We start from the raw sequence: 19547 nt of genomic DNA, 5'->3' as shown, positions 1-19547 counted from the left end.
CTATTTCCAAATCCAAAGGATAGAAATTACCTATAAACAAGGCATGCTCATTATTCAGAATAACAATAATAAATAATAATAATAATAATAATAAATAACAATAATAAAACCATTTTTAGAAAAATAATTCTTTGCTGCTTGAGAATAAGGAACAGAAATTAGGCTAATTTTAACTTTTTCATAAATTAATAGCTTGTGAACAAAAATAATACCCTGTGCATTATTACTTTTTATCTTGTCAATATATCCTAACTTTATGGTTTTCGTATTTTTTTTTTTTTTTTGCCAGTCCTGGGCTTGAGCTCAGGGCCTGAGCACTGTCCTTGGACTTTCTCAAGGCTAAAGCTCTACCACTTGAGCCTCAGCACCACTTCTGGCTTTTTTCTATCTATGTGGTACCGAGGAATCGAACCCAGGTCTTCATGCGTGCTAGGCAAGCACTTTAACCACTAGGCTAAACTCCCAGCCCCCATATCCTAACTTTATATACAAATGACATTGTTTTACACTAAGGCCCTACTCCACTTTAGTGGAGAACTACCTTTCAAACTTCTTTGTACTAATGGGATAAGGCTAAATAGTGGTTTTAATTGTTTGCATAAGTTGAAAACAGATTGTAATCACCCAGAACCTTTCCTGAAAGCTATCTGCCCTTCCTCCCATCCAGAATTTCTAGGCTGACAGTCTTCCAACAGTCATAAAAAGCTTTAATTAAAATATTTACATTGGGAAAATAAGCCATGGTCTCCTCACATTCCACATGTGCCTTCTCAGATATGGGTTACTGGCCTGGGGCTGAAATCACTCCATTTTCCCTTGCTTTCCCCATGCCTGACTTCCCTTTGAAGAACATTAAAAGAATGTGTTTTATATGAACCTTTTTAGTTCCTACTAAATTATTTTATTCAAGAATTTTTGTGCCTATTTCTACAATCATTAATAGCCATTTTTCAGATAGCAAAACAAAAGTTTTTAGTTAAATGGCTTTATAAAATTAAACCAAAATAAATATTTAATGTGGAGAACTTCTGCAATGCCTTCCTGTCCCACTGAAGGCGAATTCACTTGTGATAAGAAGGCACACTGAGAGCTGGGCATGGTGGCTCATGCCTGTAAATCTAGCTACTTAGGAGGCTGAGATCTGAGGATCAAGGTTCAAAGCCAGCCTGGGCACAAAAAGACCTGAGCCTCTTACTCCAATTAACCTCTAGAAAACAGGAAGTAGGACTGTGACTCAAGGGTAGGGCAGTAGCCTTGAATTGGAAAGGGACAATGCACAGGCCCAGAGGTAGGGTGGTAGCCTTGAGCTGAAGAGCTCAGGGACAGCGAGGCCCAGTGTTCAAGCCCCATGACACCCCCCCCCACACACACACACACACAAAGAAGGCATACTGAGTGAGATGCTGGGACATGTGGATTCTGAAGCCCAGCTCTGAATATGGACGGATTTGGTAAACTTAGATTCTTCTTCTGCAGATATGGAATGATGCTATCACAAATATTGGTGTGTATTGGGGAGGGAGTAGAAATTGCATAGAGACACAACATATGTGCTAATCTCCACATTTTGGGTCTCAATTTTAATGTTATTTTCCTGACACAAAAGACTAGATACTAACCTGCTAAAGCTCCTTCATAGCTTTTATCCCAGTTATGATAAAAGGGTTACTTTTTAATTATGAACTTGTCATCCATCACCCCGTGAGACTTTATGCACCTTATAGAAGATAGCAATCCACTTGTTTCCTGCCTTGTTAAGTGCCTGCCAGGGCAAGTGTCCAGACACCACTGAAAGAATGGAAGACAAAAGGAATAAAAAAAAACTATGAACAGACCTCTTACATTGTTCATTACTATTCAAGATGGAAAGTATTAACAACTGTTTACTGAACATTTTCTAACTACTAGAAACAGCATTACACATATAGTATTTATTTCCTATAATCTAGCAAAAATATGCTATGACTTAAGATCATTATCTCAATCTTATAGAAGAAAGTGAGACTTTGAGTTAAGTGCTTCATCTAGAATAATATTGCTGTGCCTTTGTGTTTTTTTACATTCTCTATAATTTAATATGCTACAGTAAAAATTAATGTAATTCAAAACCTGGACCTGGTGCCAGCTTTAATTCTGATGTGACTCTTAGATGATAGATCTCAGTCTTGAGCATGACCCCTTAGTGATTAGAGCTGAAAATTCAGCAGGTCTTTCTGATTAAGCTTTGAAAACCCTGCAAACATAAATGGCTATAATAATTAGAACATTGTATCTTGAGACAAAAATGAATGTTTATTTTTCTAAAAGACAATTAGAGCATAGACCCTCAGGTTTTACAATCTAACTACAAAGGCATGTACCCCTCAGTAAAATAGCAAAATAATTAATGGTAACATCTCTGACCTACACCAAGTTCATTTTCCACAAACTCAAGAAAATGAAATGCCTACAGCATGACTTTAATCTAATCTTGATGTTTAACCTTTTTTGTGCATATTGATATCAGCTCTCAAAAGAGCTCCTTTTAGAATTCTAAAGGCAAGCATTTCTTCTTGTAGTTTTCTTTTATTAAGATTTTTCTCATTATAGAAACTGTCCCCTTTTTATGGAGTTTGGGAATTTCCCTTCCATTTTTTTATTTTAGGAACCAAAGATCTAAATTATTTTTCCTTATAGGTTTTAATTAGGACCCTATTGTAATAAACTTTAATGCATAGTTTACTATATTTTATGAGATAATTATGACAATTAATATATTTATAAACACAATTATTCAAGTGAACCAGGCTTTAGAAATTGATGTTAACTGTAATAGCAAGCTTAAAGAACTCTAAATAGTAAAGTATTTGTATACTTTGTGGGGGAAAACTACACCAAAAATTATTTAAAATAAACTAAAACAAATACAAGGCTATACCTCTACCACTTGAGCCACAGGACCACTTCTGGCTTTTTGGTGGTTAATTGGAGTCCCCCAGACATCCCTGAAAACTGGCTGGCTTCAAAGTGTCATCCTCAGATCTCAGCTTCCTGAGTAACTAGTTAGGATTACAGGCTTGAGCCACTGGTACCCAGCTACAATCCTCTTTTTAATCTTGCATATTATCCATAATTTTTGTAAAACTTAGCCATTACCTACCATGTGCTAACTATGCTCAGAAGATAAGCAAGTACATTACCAAATAAATGGACTTTCACTCAAAAGAACTGTATTGAGAGGAACTTGCATTTAGATAAAGCATATGGAGGGGGAAGTGCATCCAGGAAATCATCCTTGTAAAATATTTGAACACAGATAGCTCAGTAGTGTCCAGTACTGGAGACTGTGCTAGTCCACAGTTTCTCTGTAAGACCACATCATGACATTGATACCTTTTTAGTACCCCTAGTTTAATCTTTTCTTTTGGGGAACATCCACAGTAATGAACTTTAAAAAAAAGAGTTCAGAACGTGAATTTAGTACCTGATATTAGTTAGTGCTCTACCAACTGACCCATGCTTCCAACCCCATAGAATTTTTCCTACATAATAAAAAATGCAAATAGTACCTATAATAGTTTATCAAATAGCCTAAAATGTATTTGGATTATCAATACTAAGAAACTAATATTGTTTTGTTGATTCAAATGGACGTTTTATAAATGGCTGGGGGTGGGGGGTGAGGAAGAATACAGAAATACACATAGCGAAGTCTGGTAACAGTAGGAAGCTGCAGATGTGACCTGACCAGGCATAGATTCTGATACTATAGCAATACTGCCCTGAGACTTACTACTCAGGTAAGTCATTGACCTTTTTTTTGTCAAGTCTCAAATGCTGGAGTCCTTCAGTCCTCTCGAGTCTTCCTCCTTGACTTACACTTAGAACCCCCATGTGGATATTTCTTAAAATGCAATTCTAATCATAGTTGGAAATTCTAGAATCATTTAATTCAACTTGCCTTCTGACTCATTTAATGACTCATTCATTCTGTTCAGCACAATCCTATTATGTTCCCACTCTCCATCAAGCCTGGGGCTAGATACTGGTTAGTTCGGTGAAACAGAGCACTAGACATACACATTAATCAGATGATGACATAGGTATATGTAAAAGTGCAATTCCAGAAAGTCCTGTGATATGAGAGAGAGTTTATGGGAGTATCTGGCCTGGGAGAACATACCTGAACAAGGAAGATCCAGAAAGAATTGTCCAGTAATGAAGTGGGCTCAGTTAAAAATGTCAGAAGGGAAAAATGTCCCTAAATGTTAACCAGGGATTTGATGCATGTAATGGACTTTACTGTTAACAGATCTAGAAGCAAAATGTTAACACATTGATAACACAATAAAAATTAAACATACTTTTAAAAAAATGCCCTCACCCTGGAGAGTAGCATGTATAGTCACTGAAGACAAGACCCTTCTATTTAGAGAAAAGAAAATGAGCAATGTGATATAGGGGAATACATAAGAACAGATTTTTCTAGGCACTATGAAGGACTTTCTTCTTAATCCTATGAGTAGCAGTGAAGCCATTAAATAGCTTTAAGTAGAGAAAGAGAAATGATACAGCCACACTTGTGTTTGTATAAGACCTCTCAGGCTACATATTGGAGAAAGAATAGGACAGAGCACCATAGTAGACATGGTAAATCCTTGGCAGGTTTTATGGTCATCTGGGAGAAGGATAATGGTCACTTCGATAGTGGCCCTGATGGAAGAGAAAGAGAAGTGGGTATGGACCAGATAGGGAGAGGGCAGAAATGTCAAACTTGACACTTAAGTTCTGACTGCCCACAGTAGATGGACTGTAGGCCAGGGTGCCAGTTTGAAGTGCTATAAGTCTCAGAGAAGAGCGGACAAGTGTACTTAATATAAGTAGTGAAGTTCAGAAAAGAGGATTAGTTATATTCATTCGGGAGTCACCTGATGGTGGCATTTAACCTAGAGAACCACAACATCTATTCAAACTTCTGCTTCAACACAATGACAGCAAACAAGCCACTTCAACATTATCTATTACAGCTCTACAGTAGAGGCAGTGAGTTCAACTAGCTAGCTAAAGGAATTGTTTCATGATAGTAGGTCAGAACTGATATGGCCAGTAGCTCATATAGGTTCAGGAACTAGATGGCAATGTGGATTTTGTCAGGAATCTTATTGTTCAAAGCTATGAATATTATTATGCAAGTGGATATTAAAATGCCAAATGTGGGACACATTTCCAGTTAGTAGCCACTGTAAAAGCCATCACCCTTGTCTACCCTAATAGAGGCTAATCATGATGAGAAAGCCTCTCAACCAGTTCAATCCCAGAGTACCTTCAGTGTGGTCAGATACTCAGCTTCTTACATCTAATGGCTTCCCTGAAAACCCAAGAGTACTACAAAGGGCTCTCTGCATCTTGTCAAGTGATGAGCAAAGAGAGCATTGGGTTATGTAGAGGATAGTAAGAAGCAGGAAGTGACTTCTTATATGTCATAAGCCTGATCTGAGCCTTACAGTCCAGATTGCTGTGGAGGCAGCTCGGAAATGTAATTTTGCTGTGTGTCTAGAAGATGTGGTGCACACACCTGCACTATCCTGGATGTAATATCCTGGATGTTTTTTCACCCACAAACATTTAGGGCCTCCCCATTTTACACCAAATTTAGGATAGGCATTTAGTATGATCCTAGCCTCTCTTTCCAGCCAACCTCCCCTCTCTTTCTTCCCATCTCTTTTCTCTGTTCAGGCTCTTCATTCTGTCTAGTATTTCTTTATCTCTCATTCTTGACATTTTACAGTAACTCAAGGTCCATTTATTCTGCTGCTGCTTTGTGAACTGTTTGTCTTATTACTTCCTTCACACTATGTGAAGGAAGCAATGTCTTCCCAATTTTGTGCTACTGACAATTCTAGTAACTACCTGAGAGGGTATCCAATTAGATATTTATTTTGTTAAGTTGAATAATTGTCTTTATTTTCTTAAAAGAGAAAAGAAGATGTACTTTGAGTAGCTTCTCTATTTTCCTTTCTGTTTTGAAGGAAAATGTTTCTAGTAGTGGGTCTCAATGAGGAGAAAAACTAGTGTTTTTTTAAACTTTTGTAGCCCCCTTCTTCAACCTTGTTAAAAACACCTTAATCTGATGGGAATATTCACATTTTTAATAAGTGCTGAAGGTAAGAGTTGCTGGTGATTCAAATCATATTCTACCTAGGCTACTTTCAGAAGTGTTATAACATGGTGTTTATAACTATACACTTTAATGAACTCATACCTTTCTTTAAACAGACCAGTTCATCAATAGAGGAGCTGGTAGTAACCGGAACAGTAAAAACCAAGATGTGTGTCACATTGCTTTTGGATCCAAAGTTCTTGGGCCGCCTCCACTGTCTGGGAGAAGGAATCACATGAGACTATCCAGTGAGGTAAGAAGAAAGTTTAGAGTTTATCCAAGAATGAATTGTGAGGTCAAGGATGAGGCATAAGGTCTGGAGAAAAGAAATGGGAATAATTTGAAACAGAAAGTTTGTATTTTAAAAGACATCAAAACCTTTTTGTCATGTAAACAATATAAACATTTTTGCCTAATTTCATTATATGGTGTATTAGATTCATTGTTTATACATTATATATATTAATGAAATTTACAGGCAAATATAAGCACATTTTTCTATGCTTCTGTACTTTCTGTGCTTTTCTTTTCCTTCTAAAAAAGCAATTCAAGAAGTATCAAACACCCCACAATGAACAGATTCTTAGATGACATATTCGTTTCATGTACCTTGAGAATTTCTGACATACACAGTGATTCTTAATTCAACTCCTACCTGAAATGGTATGTAGCAACTAAGCATATTTTAATTTATGTGTCTAGGATATTTGCTTATCTTCAATGTTAGAATATTTTTCTCCTTAAATTTCTAATTTCCTACAGTAATTTTTCTGTCACTTTTTAAATCTTATTTATTCTAAGTTTTTCCTCACTATTTGTTCATTTTTCTCCATAAAACATTCTATAGGAAATAAATATAATTACTATATTTTAGATGTCATATTTATTTCTTTTCCCTTCTAGACAATAAGATCTGTTGGGTCCAAAAGTAGCCAATCATGCCAGCAGTCCACAGTAGAGAAGTGTGTTGTGACCAGTGCAGAAATATCTGAGGAACAAGGAGATAAAGAAAATATTCGCCAAGTAAAGCAGAGTATACCTATTCATGGTAAGAAAGAATCTTGCAGAAAGACTGAAAGTTTGTGAACATAATGAAAAATGTTAAGATAAAGCAAAAGTTGGGGCCGGGAGTTTGGCCTAGTGGTAGAGTGCTTGCCTAGCATTCATGAAGACCGGGGTTCGATTCCTTGGCACCACATACATAGAAAAAAAGCCAGAAGTGGTGCTGAAGCTCAAATGGTAGAGCTCTAGCCTTGAGAAAGTCCAAGAACAGTGCTCAGGCCTTGAGCTCAGAGGCCCAGGACTGGCAAAAAAAAAAAAGATAAAGCAAAAGTTATATTCATGTCTAGATACCTTGAGTTCAGGGAATTCCCATTTAATAATGGTGGATATCAAAACACATCTAGAATTTTTAGATATATGTTATCTTCTGGAATCTATCATTCTGTGTACTCAGTTATTTCAGTTTACTGTAGTATTGTATGTTTCTACTTTGTGATATGATGCAGAAGTGCAATAACATCATCGTAACTGTATTTGGGGAAACTTCATGTGCATTTTAAGTTTTCTTTGTTAAATTTCATTTTCAACTGATAAAACGCTCCTTATTTTCTCTTTCAGCTCTGTGGGTAAGAAAAGACTTTTGTCCCATTTTATAAATGGAGAGTTCCAGGCTAATAAAGGAGCAATATGATTTATAGCTTGTAATCATTAGGAAAGCTTAAGTCCAGAATCTAAAGCTTAGAGTTCCCTAATAGTCATTCTACCCTTCCTGCTCTAACTAACAACTGTTGAAAATGGAGACACGTTTGACTATATTTTACTTGATTTAGAGATTAATAATCTTTTTTTGGGGGGGGGGGGAGTCATGGGGCTTCAACTCGGCCTGGGTGCTGTTCCTGAGCTCTTCAGCTCAAGGCTACCGCTCTACCCTTGAACCAAGACCCATTTCCCGTTTTCTAGAGGTTAATTGGAGATAAGAGTCTCAGGTCCTTTTGTGCCCAGGCTGGCTTTGAACCTTTTCCTCAGATCTCAGCCTCCTGAGTAGTTAGGATTACAGGCTGAGCCTCTGCACCCGGCTAAAAATCATTTTTAAAGATAATAACCCCCTCTCCGTAGAGCATAAAATTACTACAAGCAAATGAATTTAGGGTTATCTAGTCCCAACTCTATCACTATCTATGCAGCCTTGATCACATCACTTCCATACTCAAAGTTGTTTTCTCACTTTAAAGATGTTTGTAGCATTTCTCTGGTACTGGTTGCCTGGTGGTGATCTGAATTTTTAGCTTTTTTTTTTTTTAAGAAGGTAATGCACATGTGAGAGGCAGTCTGCCTTCAACACATGATGCTTATCACTGAATCTAAGCTTTTGGGGAGCTCAAGGTGACTACAAAATTAGGGAATTTTTAGATTCACAGACTCAGGAAAAGCATCTAGCAGACTGTCTCTTAAAGTAATATTAATAGTTGCCTCAAGGAGTCATTGTGAAGACTCAGTGAGAAAAACAGTTAAGTATATTATATTGCTCTAGGAAACGAAGGATTGAATATTAAATGCTAATTACTTAAGATTAAGTTATACTTAAGATCTCTTCTCTTGAGTTCTTTGGGAAACTATTCTCTAAGATCTTATTAAAAGTATATTTAACTACATTTTCTCTTTTAAAGGAAAAATTGTCACTTTCATTTTTAAATAATTTTAACATATAAGATTATATGATTAGCATTGTTTCTTAGCTTCCTATAAACATTCTTTTACACAAATAAAACTCATTAGTAATTTTTAAAGCCTAAATGTCCTTATAACCAGAATTAAGGTAAAGACCTCTTTTCTGTGAAGGATTAAGTTATGGTTTTGATATTTCCTCATATTTTGTCAGAATGATAGATGAGTATTCTCACTGTAGTGATAATTGTATTTACTGGATTATTTCAAGTGACATGGTCATTTCTGTTCTGGCTTTTTTTCTTTGATATTAAAATGAACCAGCCAGTCTACCTATTATGCATCCACATCCCCCTCAAGAACCATCAACTGATAAGCCTAATAACCGAAGAAGATTCTGGTTAAAAGGCACCAGCAGACAACGGACAGAGACACCCTGTGGTATGGCACCATTTCAATACTACCTTAGATCTGTGTATTATTTGGGGCAAGCTGTCTGTAAACTTCAAAGGATTATGAGCCAATTCATGTAAAATATAATTGTCTATTCTACAGGGATTATGAAAATCAAATTTTCTGCAAAAGAATTGCTCTAGAGCCCTAACTGAGATTTTCTGATTAAATAGATGATAACACAGAAATAAAGGACTCCCTACTTATTCTCAAAGGTTGAATAAAGCTTATTGTTTTCTTTAAATGGCTCAAATATGATATAGGAACTTCTTGCCTGTAGACTTTACTATAATTTTTTCAAATTTTATTTATGTATTTTCTTTTGAACTGAAGCTCCCTTAATTCCAGTTAACATTTTCAGTCTCTCCCTTTGGAATCTTTGCCATGTTATAACGATATGGGTTAAAATTTAAACTTTGTAACTAGTTACACATTAATATAGGTAGCTATTCATGTAAATAGTGAATTGGAGGCACGTTTGTGTAGATTTGAATGTACGTATATTAATTGATCCTGGAGCTAGCATCATTTAACATGATTTCTTAAAAACGTAGGATTTCTTGGGTTGGCTGAAATTCAGCCTTCTAAATTTTATGCTAGTTTTATAAAAGAATAGATAGAAAATCTAGTTCTCAAATAATGACTATGTTAGTTTTCTTAAGGAGCCGAAGGAAAGGGCTTGGTTAAAACTCATAATTTGAACTGGGAGAGAGCAAGGGAAGAGGAGAAATGGTTCAAAAAGAATTGTATTACCTGACTCATTTAACTGTTAACCTTCTGTATATCATCTGTATAACAGCTTTTAAAATCTCATTTTGTAAGAACTTTGATTTTTTTCAGTCACTCCATCATGTGTAGAATCCAAAAAGAATTAGGCACTTTAAATATTGTATGAGGTTTGGAATTCTTTTTTATTACATCTTGTAGAAGTTAAATCTTAAAATGCCCCTATGCAGATATCAAAGTATTTTAAAGTGAACCTCTTAAACTTTCTACCAAAAAAAATAATGAATTATGTATTACTCTCATTTGTATTTAAATAATCAAATGAAAAGTTTACCAAATTTCTGTTATTCTTCAAAAATTACTTATTCTAAATATCAAAAGAAGTTATTTATTCCAATAAAGGTGGTTCTTCTGGAAGTAACAGGAATAGAGATGAAACAGCAGCTACCCTCACCATTGTGACCCAAGAAAAAGCAGAGAAAGCAGAACTCAATACTTCAGGAGCCCAGTCTTCTGATCTCTCAGGTTCGCATTTAACTGTTAATACAATGCAGTTACACCAAATAGTTCAAATCCAATCAGTTTACAAGTCGTGATACAGCCATTGGCTGAAATGGCTCATCTTTTGTTAATCTCCTATTTTAAAAAAAACTGAGTTATGTGAGACTTTTATAAATGAAAGTATTTTTCTCTTCAAGTTTTGAGGCCTGAGTTGTGTCATTCATCATGAAAACTTAAAACTTTGAAGCCTTCCCCTGATACTGTCAGTCCCCAAAGACCATCTATTGTTACATTTCTCCATCCTTTTTAGAAAGAGAGATGGTTGGAGCCAATAACACTGAGCCTATCAACATATCTTGCCTAGCAGGTGTGTGCTGCTTTTACAAAGGCAAATTGTTTCTGAGCAAGGGGAAAAAAGGAAAATAAATGAAAATGGTTTGTAGTTTGTCAGTCTTATTTATGCAATGTTGAAACCTTCATTAAAATGTTAGATGCAATTAGTGTCTCTAGCATAAATCTAACTGTGTAGAGAAACTAATTAGATGTTTAGGTGATCATTCTTGCATTTATCTTGTTTGCTGCAATATTGTGATTACACGGTAATTTACATATTTTCCTAAGAAAACACACCAAATTATTCATTACAATTGATATGGAAATACTTGAGGTAAAAGTACAAATTCCAAAAAAGCTTTGGTAGTAGTAAGATAATTAGTGTAAAAAAATAAAAACCTCCTCTTACTTTAACTTTTCGACAGTTAACAAAACATTTGGCAAAAGGTCATAAATACTGTTTAATTGACTAATAACCATTCCCAACATCTTTTTCTCCAATTACTCTCACATTTCCCTGCACATAACACAACCCATTGGGGTTTTTTTTAACATTTTCATTGCTGTGCTGTTTACAACGTACCTACTATGTGCCTAGCAACACTCAAAAGGATTTTCTTTCCAAAGTAGAGGTGCTCATTGAACTTGCTCCTTTACTTGCCTGTAGCTACACTGACTTAGGACCTTCTACATACCCTCTGAGAAACACATCAGTTGAAATAGATTCAACCTACCACTGGCCAAATGCCAATAGACATCTTTCTTTGTATTTAGGAGAGTCATGCCTTTATCAATTTCCTCTAAAAAATGTATATTTATCCCCGGTGTACAAGCTAGTCAAGGTTAATAATGATATCCTTAGGTTAAGAAACAAATCCAGGCTAAGCATGTTGCTACTCACCAATAATCCTACCACTAAGGAGTCAGAAGAAACAGGAGGACCTGAAATTTAAATGACTATATTCCAGTTCAAGGCCATTCTGAATGACACAGTACAATATTGTTTTAACACAAGACAGATGAATTATGAGATATTTCCTATTTGTGCCATCAATATTATTTGTATTAACCTGGTGATGGTAACCCATGATTATTATTTTAGCTACTCATGGTTTGATCGTGGTAGGATCGTTGAAGCCGGACTGGGCAACAAAGTTCATGAAACTCCTTATCTCCAGTTAACCACCAAAAAAAAAAAAAAACAAAAAAAAAAACAAAAACCAATAGAAGTGAAAGTGAAGCTGTGGCTCAAGTAGTAGTGTCAGCCTTGACTGAAAACAGCCAAGGGATAGTGTCCAAGCCCCAATACTGGCATCTCCCCCCCCCAAAAAAAAAAACCTCAATTATATTTATTAAACTTTTTGTTATTTGTCATTTTGCTTTTGTAGTATAGGGTTTGGAGCTGGGAAATCTTATATCTCTCTTAGTATCATTTATTGTGATCATAATAACTACAAAGCCAAGTGTAAATGACTATGTTCATAGCATGGTTCTATAGAAAAGTTGCTTACAAGAATTTTTTGTGTATGTCCTAGCTCCAGTGTCTCTTACTCTTGCTTAGCTTTTAACTTATAGCCGGTGCTCTAGCACTTGAGCCACATCTTTAGTCCAGCATTTTGCTGGTTAACCAGGAATATAGTTTCAGACTTCTCTTCCTTCTCTTCTGGCTTCAAATCGAGAATCTCAGATCTCAGACTCCTGGGTAGTTAGGATTATAGACACAGGCTATGAGCATCTAGTAAGATTTTTACCATTGAAACATGCAGTGAAAAAGAAAATCTTCAAGAAAAATAGAACAGATTGAGAAAATGCTCAGTTTTTCCCACTATCATTCTAAAGAAGAAAATAAGCATGCTTTTTAATGCTATTTACTATAAAGGCTGTGCTGCCAAACCATTTGGATCATGGTATTATAAAATCTATCTCTAAATGAAAGAAACTCTGGGATATGGAAACAACAGCTTTATCTTGTGTAATTGTTGTTCTTAATGTACCATGTTATTTCTTTTCTCTTTTTTTGTCCTTATGGTTAATCTCATATTGTTACTGCATCTGACTTTGTTACCTGGTATATTGTATATACGTTTGTTTATTTGAAATAGGAAAGGGAAGGGGGGAAAACAAGATGATTGGGAAGGGGTGGGGGGAGGGAAATGGGGACAAAAACATGAGAAGGGGTATCAATGAATGTGTGAGAAGTAATGCACCTACTACCTGATGAATGTAACTGTAACCCCTCTATACAATATAAAACCGTTTACAACCAAAAAATCCCTATCTCAATAGCATATAAAAGATTGAAATTTCTTTTATTTTTGCCAGTCCTGGGGCTTGAACACAGGACCTGAGCACTGTCCTTGGGCTTTCTCAATGCTAGTGGCCTGCCACTTGAGTAACAGCACCACTTCTGGCTTTTTCTATGTATGTGTTACCAAGGAATCAAACTGAGGTCGCAAGTATTCTACCACTAGGCCAAACTCCCAGCCCCAAAGATTGAAATTTCTTAATGTTCAATTAGCTACCTCTCTCAGCAATAGGCACCATGTTTTTAAAAAGATTTTGCATATCCAAGATTTTGTATGTCAAAATATTCTCCCACAAATCAAGCATAAAGGCACATTTTAGCAAGCGGAAGCCACCACTCAGATGAACAATGCTAATGGTGCTGAAATGTCTACTCAGTTTAATCTGTGAATTGCCTTATTTCATCCTGGAGAATGGAGAAATGGTCTGTCATCTTCCTATGGCTTTTCTCTTCCATCATTTGTAATCCAAACAATGATCAAATATTTTGTGCAAAGAAACTCATTAATACCGGACCCTGCCCTCCTGTAGTAAGAAGATGCTAGCAATTCAAAATTGTAAACTCTGGAATATTTCCCCCCTCTGAATGTGAAGTTAATGAGTTTGTACAATAAGGAACAGGTGATAATTCATCCATTCTGAGAAATTTCTTGGCTAGTGTTTCAACTCAAGTGGAGAGGACAGAAAATGAGTTACCTATAGCTCTGAGCACTGAACTGTCGGTTAAGTGTTTAGCAAACTACAAGATGGTGGATACACTGTCTTCTTTGGCTTCGGTCTTATTTCAGAAATCTGTTTCAACAAGAAATTTGAACCTGTCTGCCTAAAATGACAATTTTATGGAACACGACTCTCATTTTTTGTCATTTTCTCCAAATGTCAGATGAGTGGGTATTTCCTGAAAATGATGGCCATCTTCCCTGCTCAGCATCCGGCAGTCCATCTCCACTCCTGGCTGGTGACTCCTACATTACTCCACACTTGTGGCCAGAAGCCATCAAGAACAATGAACCTGACCAGCAGGCAGATGGAACCCAAATTATTCCAAAAGACATTTTCACATTTTCATCTAGACCACGATCAGCACCTCATGGGAAGACTCAGAATATGTCCCCAAAGGAGTGTCCCTTTATTTTGGATCTAAAAGAGGACAACAGTACGATGAGGACAGACACACAATTGGAGGATGATTTCTATGGCGGTGACAGCAGTGAGGAGGTACCATTTGATTTGTAAAGTAGTCATAAATCACAGTTGTTCCATTAGCTCCAATAAGCACTAAAACTAGTTGACATTCTATTTATAAAAATGCAACAGATTGCTGTCAGTCAACAGTTGCATCAGGTTGTTATGGCAACTCTATTGCTGCCTTTTTTCATTAACAGAAATTTCATTTTTAATTTTGGGGAACAAGCTTTAGGGTTCTTTTATGTTTTTTTATTTTAATCTTTGTCTACCAGAATGAAAAATAATGTACAACTTAGTTATATGTTAGCAGGACCCACATTGGAACACATTTTAGATCTCTGGGGAAATTTTGTTGCAGTTGCTAAACATTCTGAGTTGACAGTTTTCTGGCTTCCGCATTTCCCTATCATCTTTCACCTTGGACCTATTAGGACTATTTATTTTCCATATGGCCCCAGACTTTCAAGAGTTATACCAATTAAAATTTAGATAATGAATCAGGAATTAGTACTGGGACTTGCCTTAACCAAGGTGTTCTGTTTGGAATTACCTAGAATATAAATATGTGATGAGTTAGTAAATTCATAAAGAGTTTTCATAAAAAAAACTTGTTGAAAATCAAACTGAATATAATTTGAAAATACTTTGTCAAAAATCTACTATATTTTGCCAAACTTATCCCATGCAAAAAGAATCAATGTATGAAATCTCTTTAATCTTATTCTTAATGTCACTCAAATTTACTGAAAAAATATTTAAAAGCAAAATATAGTCATTTAATAAAAGTATATAAATCATTTTATGTACAAGTTATAGAAATAATGAGAAACATGTCTGTATGTATGCTTACAAAGCTTTTGAAATAACTTAGGAATCCCCTTTGGATGGTAGGATATAGAGTAAAACCATACCCCTGACCCTCAGAGCCAGTTGAACAGCACCTGGTAGAATTTTTTAGGCAGAAAATATGGAATTTTCAACTTTTAATGAGTTTCTTCAGCATAGTACATGAAGTACTCTTTTTACCATATTTTTGCTTCTGAGAGTGCTTGAAACTAGTAGTAATCCCAAACACAGCCCACTGTACACTCCTTTATACACCAATTAGTGCACAAATTGGTATATAAATGTTGTCGGATACTTTTAAAAGTAAGCTGGAAAGACCATAAGATTGATCATTTATCTTAGGCATCCCAGTCATCAATTCTACAGTTTAAATTGGCTGATCTAACCAATTGATTCCAGTCCATTTTATTGATGGAATAAGTGCATCCTCTTCCCATGTGCACACAGCCTTATCTTTTTTACCTAACCCAAATGACTAATTCTAATCATGGCAGGTGGGAAATGATTTTTCTCTGGGAAATGAGGGAAATTTGGAGAACTACACTTCAAATAACACCGTGTGGGGAACTTACTGTCTCATCTATGTGAAGAATATGCAACAGAAGCAGCAGTAGAGCTTCATGAGAAAAGAAGCAATACTAGATCTGAATAGTTTAGTTTGTTATTATTTTATGAGCTTTCTTTTGCTGCTAGCAATTGTACTTCTGATCTCCTTGATGTTTATTACATAGCCATGTACTTAAAACCAACTACATGAAAACTGAAAACAAATGTGTTATCCAAGCATTATCTAAACTCTCATTGCATAGTAGCTTGGCTCCCCCTCACCTCTATTTCTTGTCTATTGATGTGACCAGTAGCATTAGCTCCTGCCTGTATACCCTATAGTGAAAGCCTGCTCAGAGTGGCCTCCAGGGAGATAAGGTGAGAAATCTTTCTGTATTATCAAGTTTTAGGGTTCTCTAGAGAACAAGATACAAACCAGAACCAGTATACCAAAATACAATGAACAAAAATGCTCTACTGTATTTAAACAAGTTCAATTTGTTATTATCTTTCTTTACCTGATTGATTTTCTTCATTTGGGGTTGGGGGAAGCCTTGGAAGGGTTAGTTCATTTATTTTCCTGTAGGAAAATTTTATCTGTTTATTGGCTGTACAAATAAGTAAATATTAAATTACATATTTATCATCTGAAGAAAAGTCTAGTTTATTAAATGATCCTTACCATTAGATTATTTTAGAATGTTACATCATTAGAGTAATGTAATTAGAGTTAAGGAGTTAATTTTAGAATGTTCCATCATTAGAGTAAAATAATTAGAGTTAAGGAAAACATAATGTAATGCTATAAATAATAGTGGGCAAATAAGTATAATTAGATTACTTATTTTGCTTGAAATTTGTAACTTGTAATTAAAAGACTTTGTTTTATGTTAAACCAATGAGTATTTTTAAAGGAAATCAAATGCATTCAATAGCATTAAAACTAAGTAAAATGAAATAATGTTATTACAGTAGACGGAAAGTATACATAGTAGTAAAGGCTAATTAAGAGAAGTTTTCAATGATAAACTGTCTTTGCAATTTAAGTTGCTAATAATCCCATCAGAAACAATGTGAAGAGCCTCTAAAGTATGAATTTTTGCATTTTCTGTCATCTAACTTTCTGCTAGTATACATTTTATTTCCCATGCTGTGCTACATACGACATGTCTGGTATAATTTTGAAGGTGTGTTTCTCATTTGAAAAACACACTACAGAAATATATCATGACAAACTAAAATGGATTATCTTGAGAGCTATTAAAACTAAGTGCCTTTCACGCTATCACAAGCATCTAAAAGAAACAGACATGTGCTACTGTTATTGTCTCTGTTTGGTATTTTGGCATTATCTCCAGCATGGCTCCTATCGTATGTATCTGATTTGAAATTTGAAATAGCTAATATCTTTATTATGCATCAACTTATTTTCCTAGAAATACAAGTACTGCCATCTTTTTCCCCAAAAGCTCTTATATCACATACTGAAGAAAATACTGGCATCACCATGCAGTTTGTCTCGTATAAAAGTCAGTCAGCACATATGTAATTTGTGGACACAAATTACATAGGCTAATAATCTATCACATTCAGATTAGCAAGAAAGCTTGCTTATCTTTCTGCTATCTAGTCTACCAAGGGCAACCATACCAATAACAGATTAAAAGGTCTGTGTTTGTCTTCTCCTGGTGGTGTTATTTTGAAGATATTTTAGCATTCAATACTTTTCATTTCATTTTCTTTTATTTCACTTTGTACCTTTCTGGATTCACCTATAATCTACTCATCTTTCCATGCTCAAGTATTTTGAATTGCGCTATGTTGCTTATATATTAGGGTAGCCTTTACAAAGTTAAATGCCATCGTATGTGTTGGAAAAGATAGAACAATTTTTAATATATTACTTTGCATTTTTATTCCTGTATTTCATGGATTACAAAAATATAAATCTTCTAGGCAAGTTTAATATTTATTCTGTGTGAGTCATCCTTTTAGGTTGTTCACATCTACATGTCTTTCTAATAATGAAGCTCTTCTATGAAAACAAGGCCCATTTTTCTGTGATTTGGCTTGCTTTATTATAGGCAGGTGATGAAGATTATACTTATAGACTAATTACCTACCACTTTTTGCTAAAAAGACATCTTGCTGATATTGGTTGTGGACAATAATTTTTGCAAGAAATCTTTAAATGTCAGTTAAAAGAGCATAAAACTAACTTATTGAAAAATGGAATTCATCTTAATCAACTGAAAGAATCTCATTTTCCCCAAATATTAGTATTTCCATCCTATACTAGACCTATTTTGTCTCATTTCTTTGTAGTGCATTATTGTTTATAGGTAAAGATGTTTACAAAGTATACTTGTTCTAACCCTTTTAATATCAGACATCATACAGGTTATTTACTTCTTTACAGTGGCCACCCATATATTTCATTTTATTTATTTACAAACTGGCAAAAAACACATTATAAAATAGTACTATCATTTTCATCACCCAGAGAAAACTGTATTCCTAGCACAGTTTCCTATAACATCTCCAAAATTGAAGTGCTTCCTGGGGATAGTTGTCATGAAGACATTTAAGTTATAGTAATATACATTTGAATGGGCAGTCTTAGCACCAAAGAAGAAATTAAGTTTTTATTATGCTATGATTCCCTTTAGTCCTAATTTATGCAAATAATTGTCCTCTTTAATCAACAAATGTAAAGTTATCTGCTCTCTTTGCTTGCTAGTGTCCAATTAAAAGGTGCTGTCAATTGTTATTGGACACAAGTAAAAAACCACTCAGTTACACATTCAAAACTGCCATCAAACGTTATGTTTGGAATGTTATAGGTATATTTTATTACAGAACTTTTAATAACATCATAGAAGGCTGGTAGACTGAATTTTAAAAATGTGTCTGAAATATAAATAAAAATGATCATCCACTTTCACAAAGGCTGATACAAATCTTCTATCCCGACTCATACGGCATTAAAGGGCTGTTACAAAGAGCCTGGGTCCCGTCCCATCTGTTCCAAGTAGGTGGTCCTCAAGAGTCATTAAAATTATCTTTTCAAAATTACAACTCAGCTAGAGCAATCATTTTGTACATCCAGAAATGATTGTCCAAATGCCCATCTGCATGTCCTTCTAAGAAATAGAGTTCAGCAGAGGAAGTGCATGCTCCTTGGGGAAATCATTCTCATCTTGAACATACATATGCTGTGCTACGGTTAATCAGGCAAGCTCTATTGATGTTCCTGGCACTGGGGCATGATTGAATATTTAACAAACAAATGTTTCTGCACCCAGAAGACAAATGGTTCAAGAGATTTGGGATTTAAAAAAATACATTAAGTTAAATCAAAAGCATTTTGCATTTGTTCTTCTGAGAAACAGATGAGCAGATGATTGGAATATGAAAATGGCATGACAATTTCTTTGCCACTCTGACAAATGGCATTCAATTGCTGTACAGGTTTTCAGTAGCTGAATGATAAAGCAAAAGGGAAAAGGTGGCGATTTTTCAATCAGATCAGTCGGCTAACTTCTCATGCATGTAACAAATGCAGATAATTTGCCTAGAAAGAAATTAATCCAAAAGCATGTTGTGCCCAAATAAATTACGTGTGAAATCAATAGACAACATCTATGCCTTATAAAAGAGGCAAAGGCATTGCTGAAGAATAGAATAAGGTGTTGCCAGCACTTGACCCTTGGTTGCATCATAAAATTTTTATTTGCCATTTCCTATCCAAAATAGGTAGCCCTACTAAAATCAATTATTAGTTAAATGTGGACTTTCTTACCGTTCTCAGCACTCACAGTTCCTCTTCCTGAATTGGAGGGTA

General features: G+C 35.2%; 1 protein-coding gene across 7 annotated transcripts in view; it reads left to right on the top strand.

The window, feature by feature from the left end:
- Cfap20dc (CFAP20 domain containing) overlaps positions 1-19547 on the top strand; it is a 183722-nt gene that overhangs the window by 103091 nt on the left and 61084 nt on the right. For all 7 annotated transcript variants that reach the window (XM_090323162.1, XM_090323155.1, XM_090323189.1 and 4 more), the window contains 5 exons: positions 6256-6392; positions 7043-7187; positions 9131-9247; positions 10388-10510; positions 14007-14341. In XM_090323162.1, coding sequence (XP_090179288.1) covers positions 6256-6392; positions 7043-7187; positions 9131-9247; positions 10388-10510; positions 14007-14341 — 857 coding nt within the window. The remainder of the gene's footprint in view (positions 1-6255; positions 6393-7042; positions 7188-9130; positions 9248-10387; positions 10511-14006; positions 14342-19547) is intronic.

Source organism: Megascapheus bottae, chromosome 2 (genome assembly GCF_031878675.1).
Source record: "Megascapheus bottae isolate mThoBot1 chromosome 2, mThoBot2.hap1, whole genome shotgun sequence".
NCBI classification, from domain to species: Eukaryota; Metazoa; Chordata; class Mammalia; order Rodentia; family Geomyidae; genus Megascapheus; species Megascapheus bottae.
Note: the sequence above shows the minus strand (reverse complement) of the source record. Positions and strands in the feature narration are given on the sequence as shown.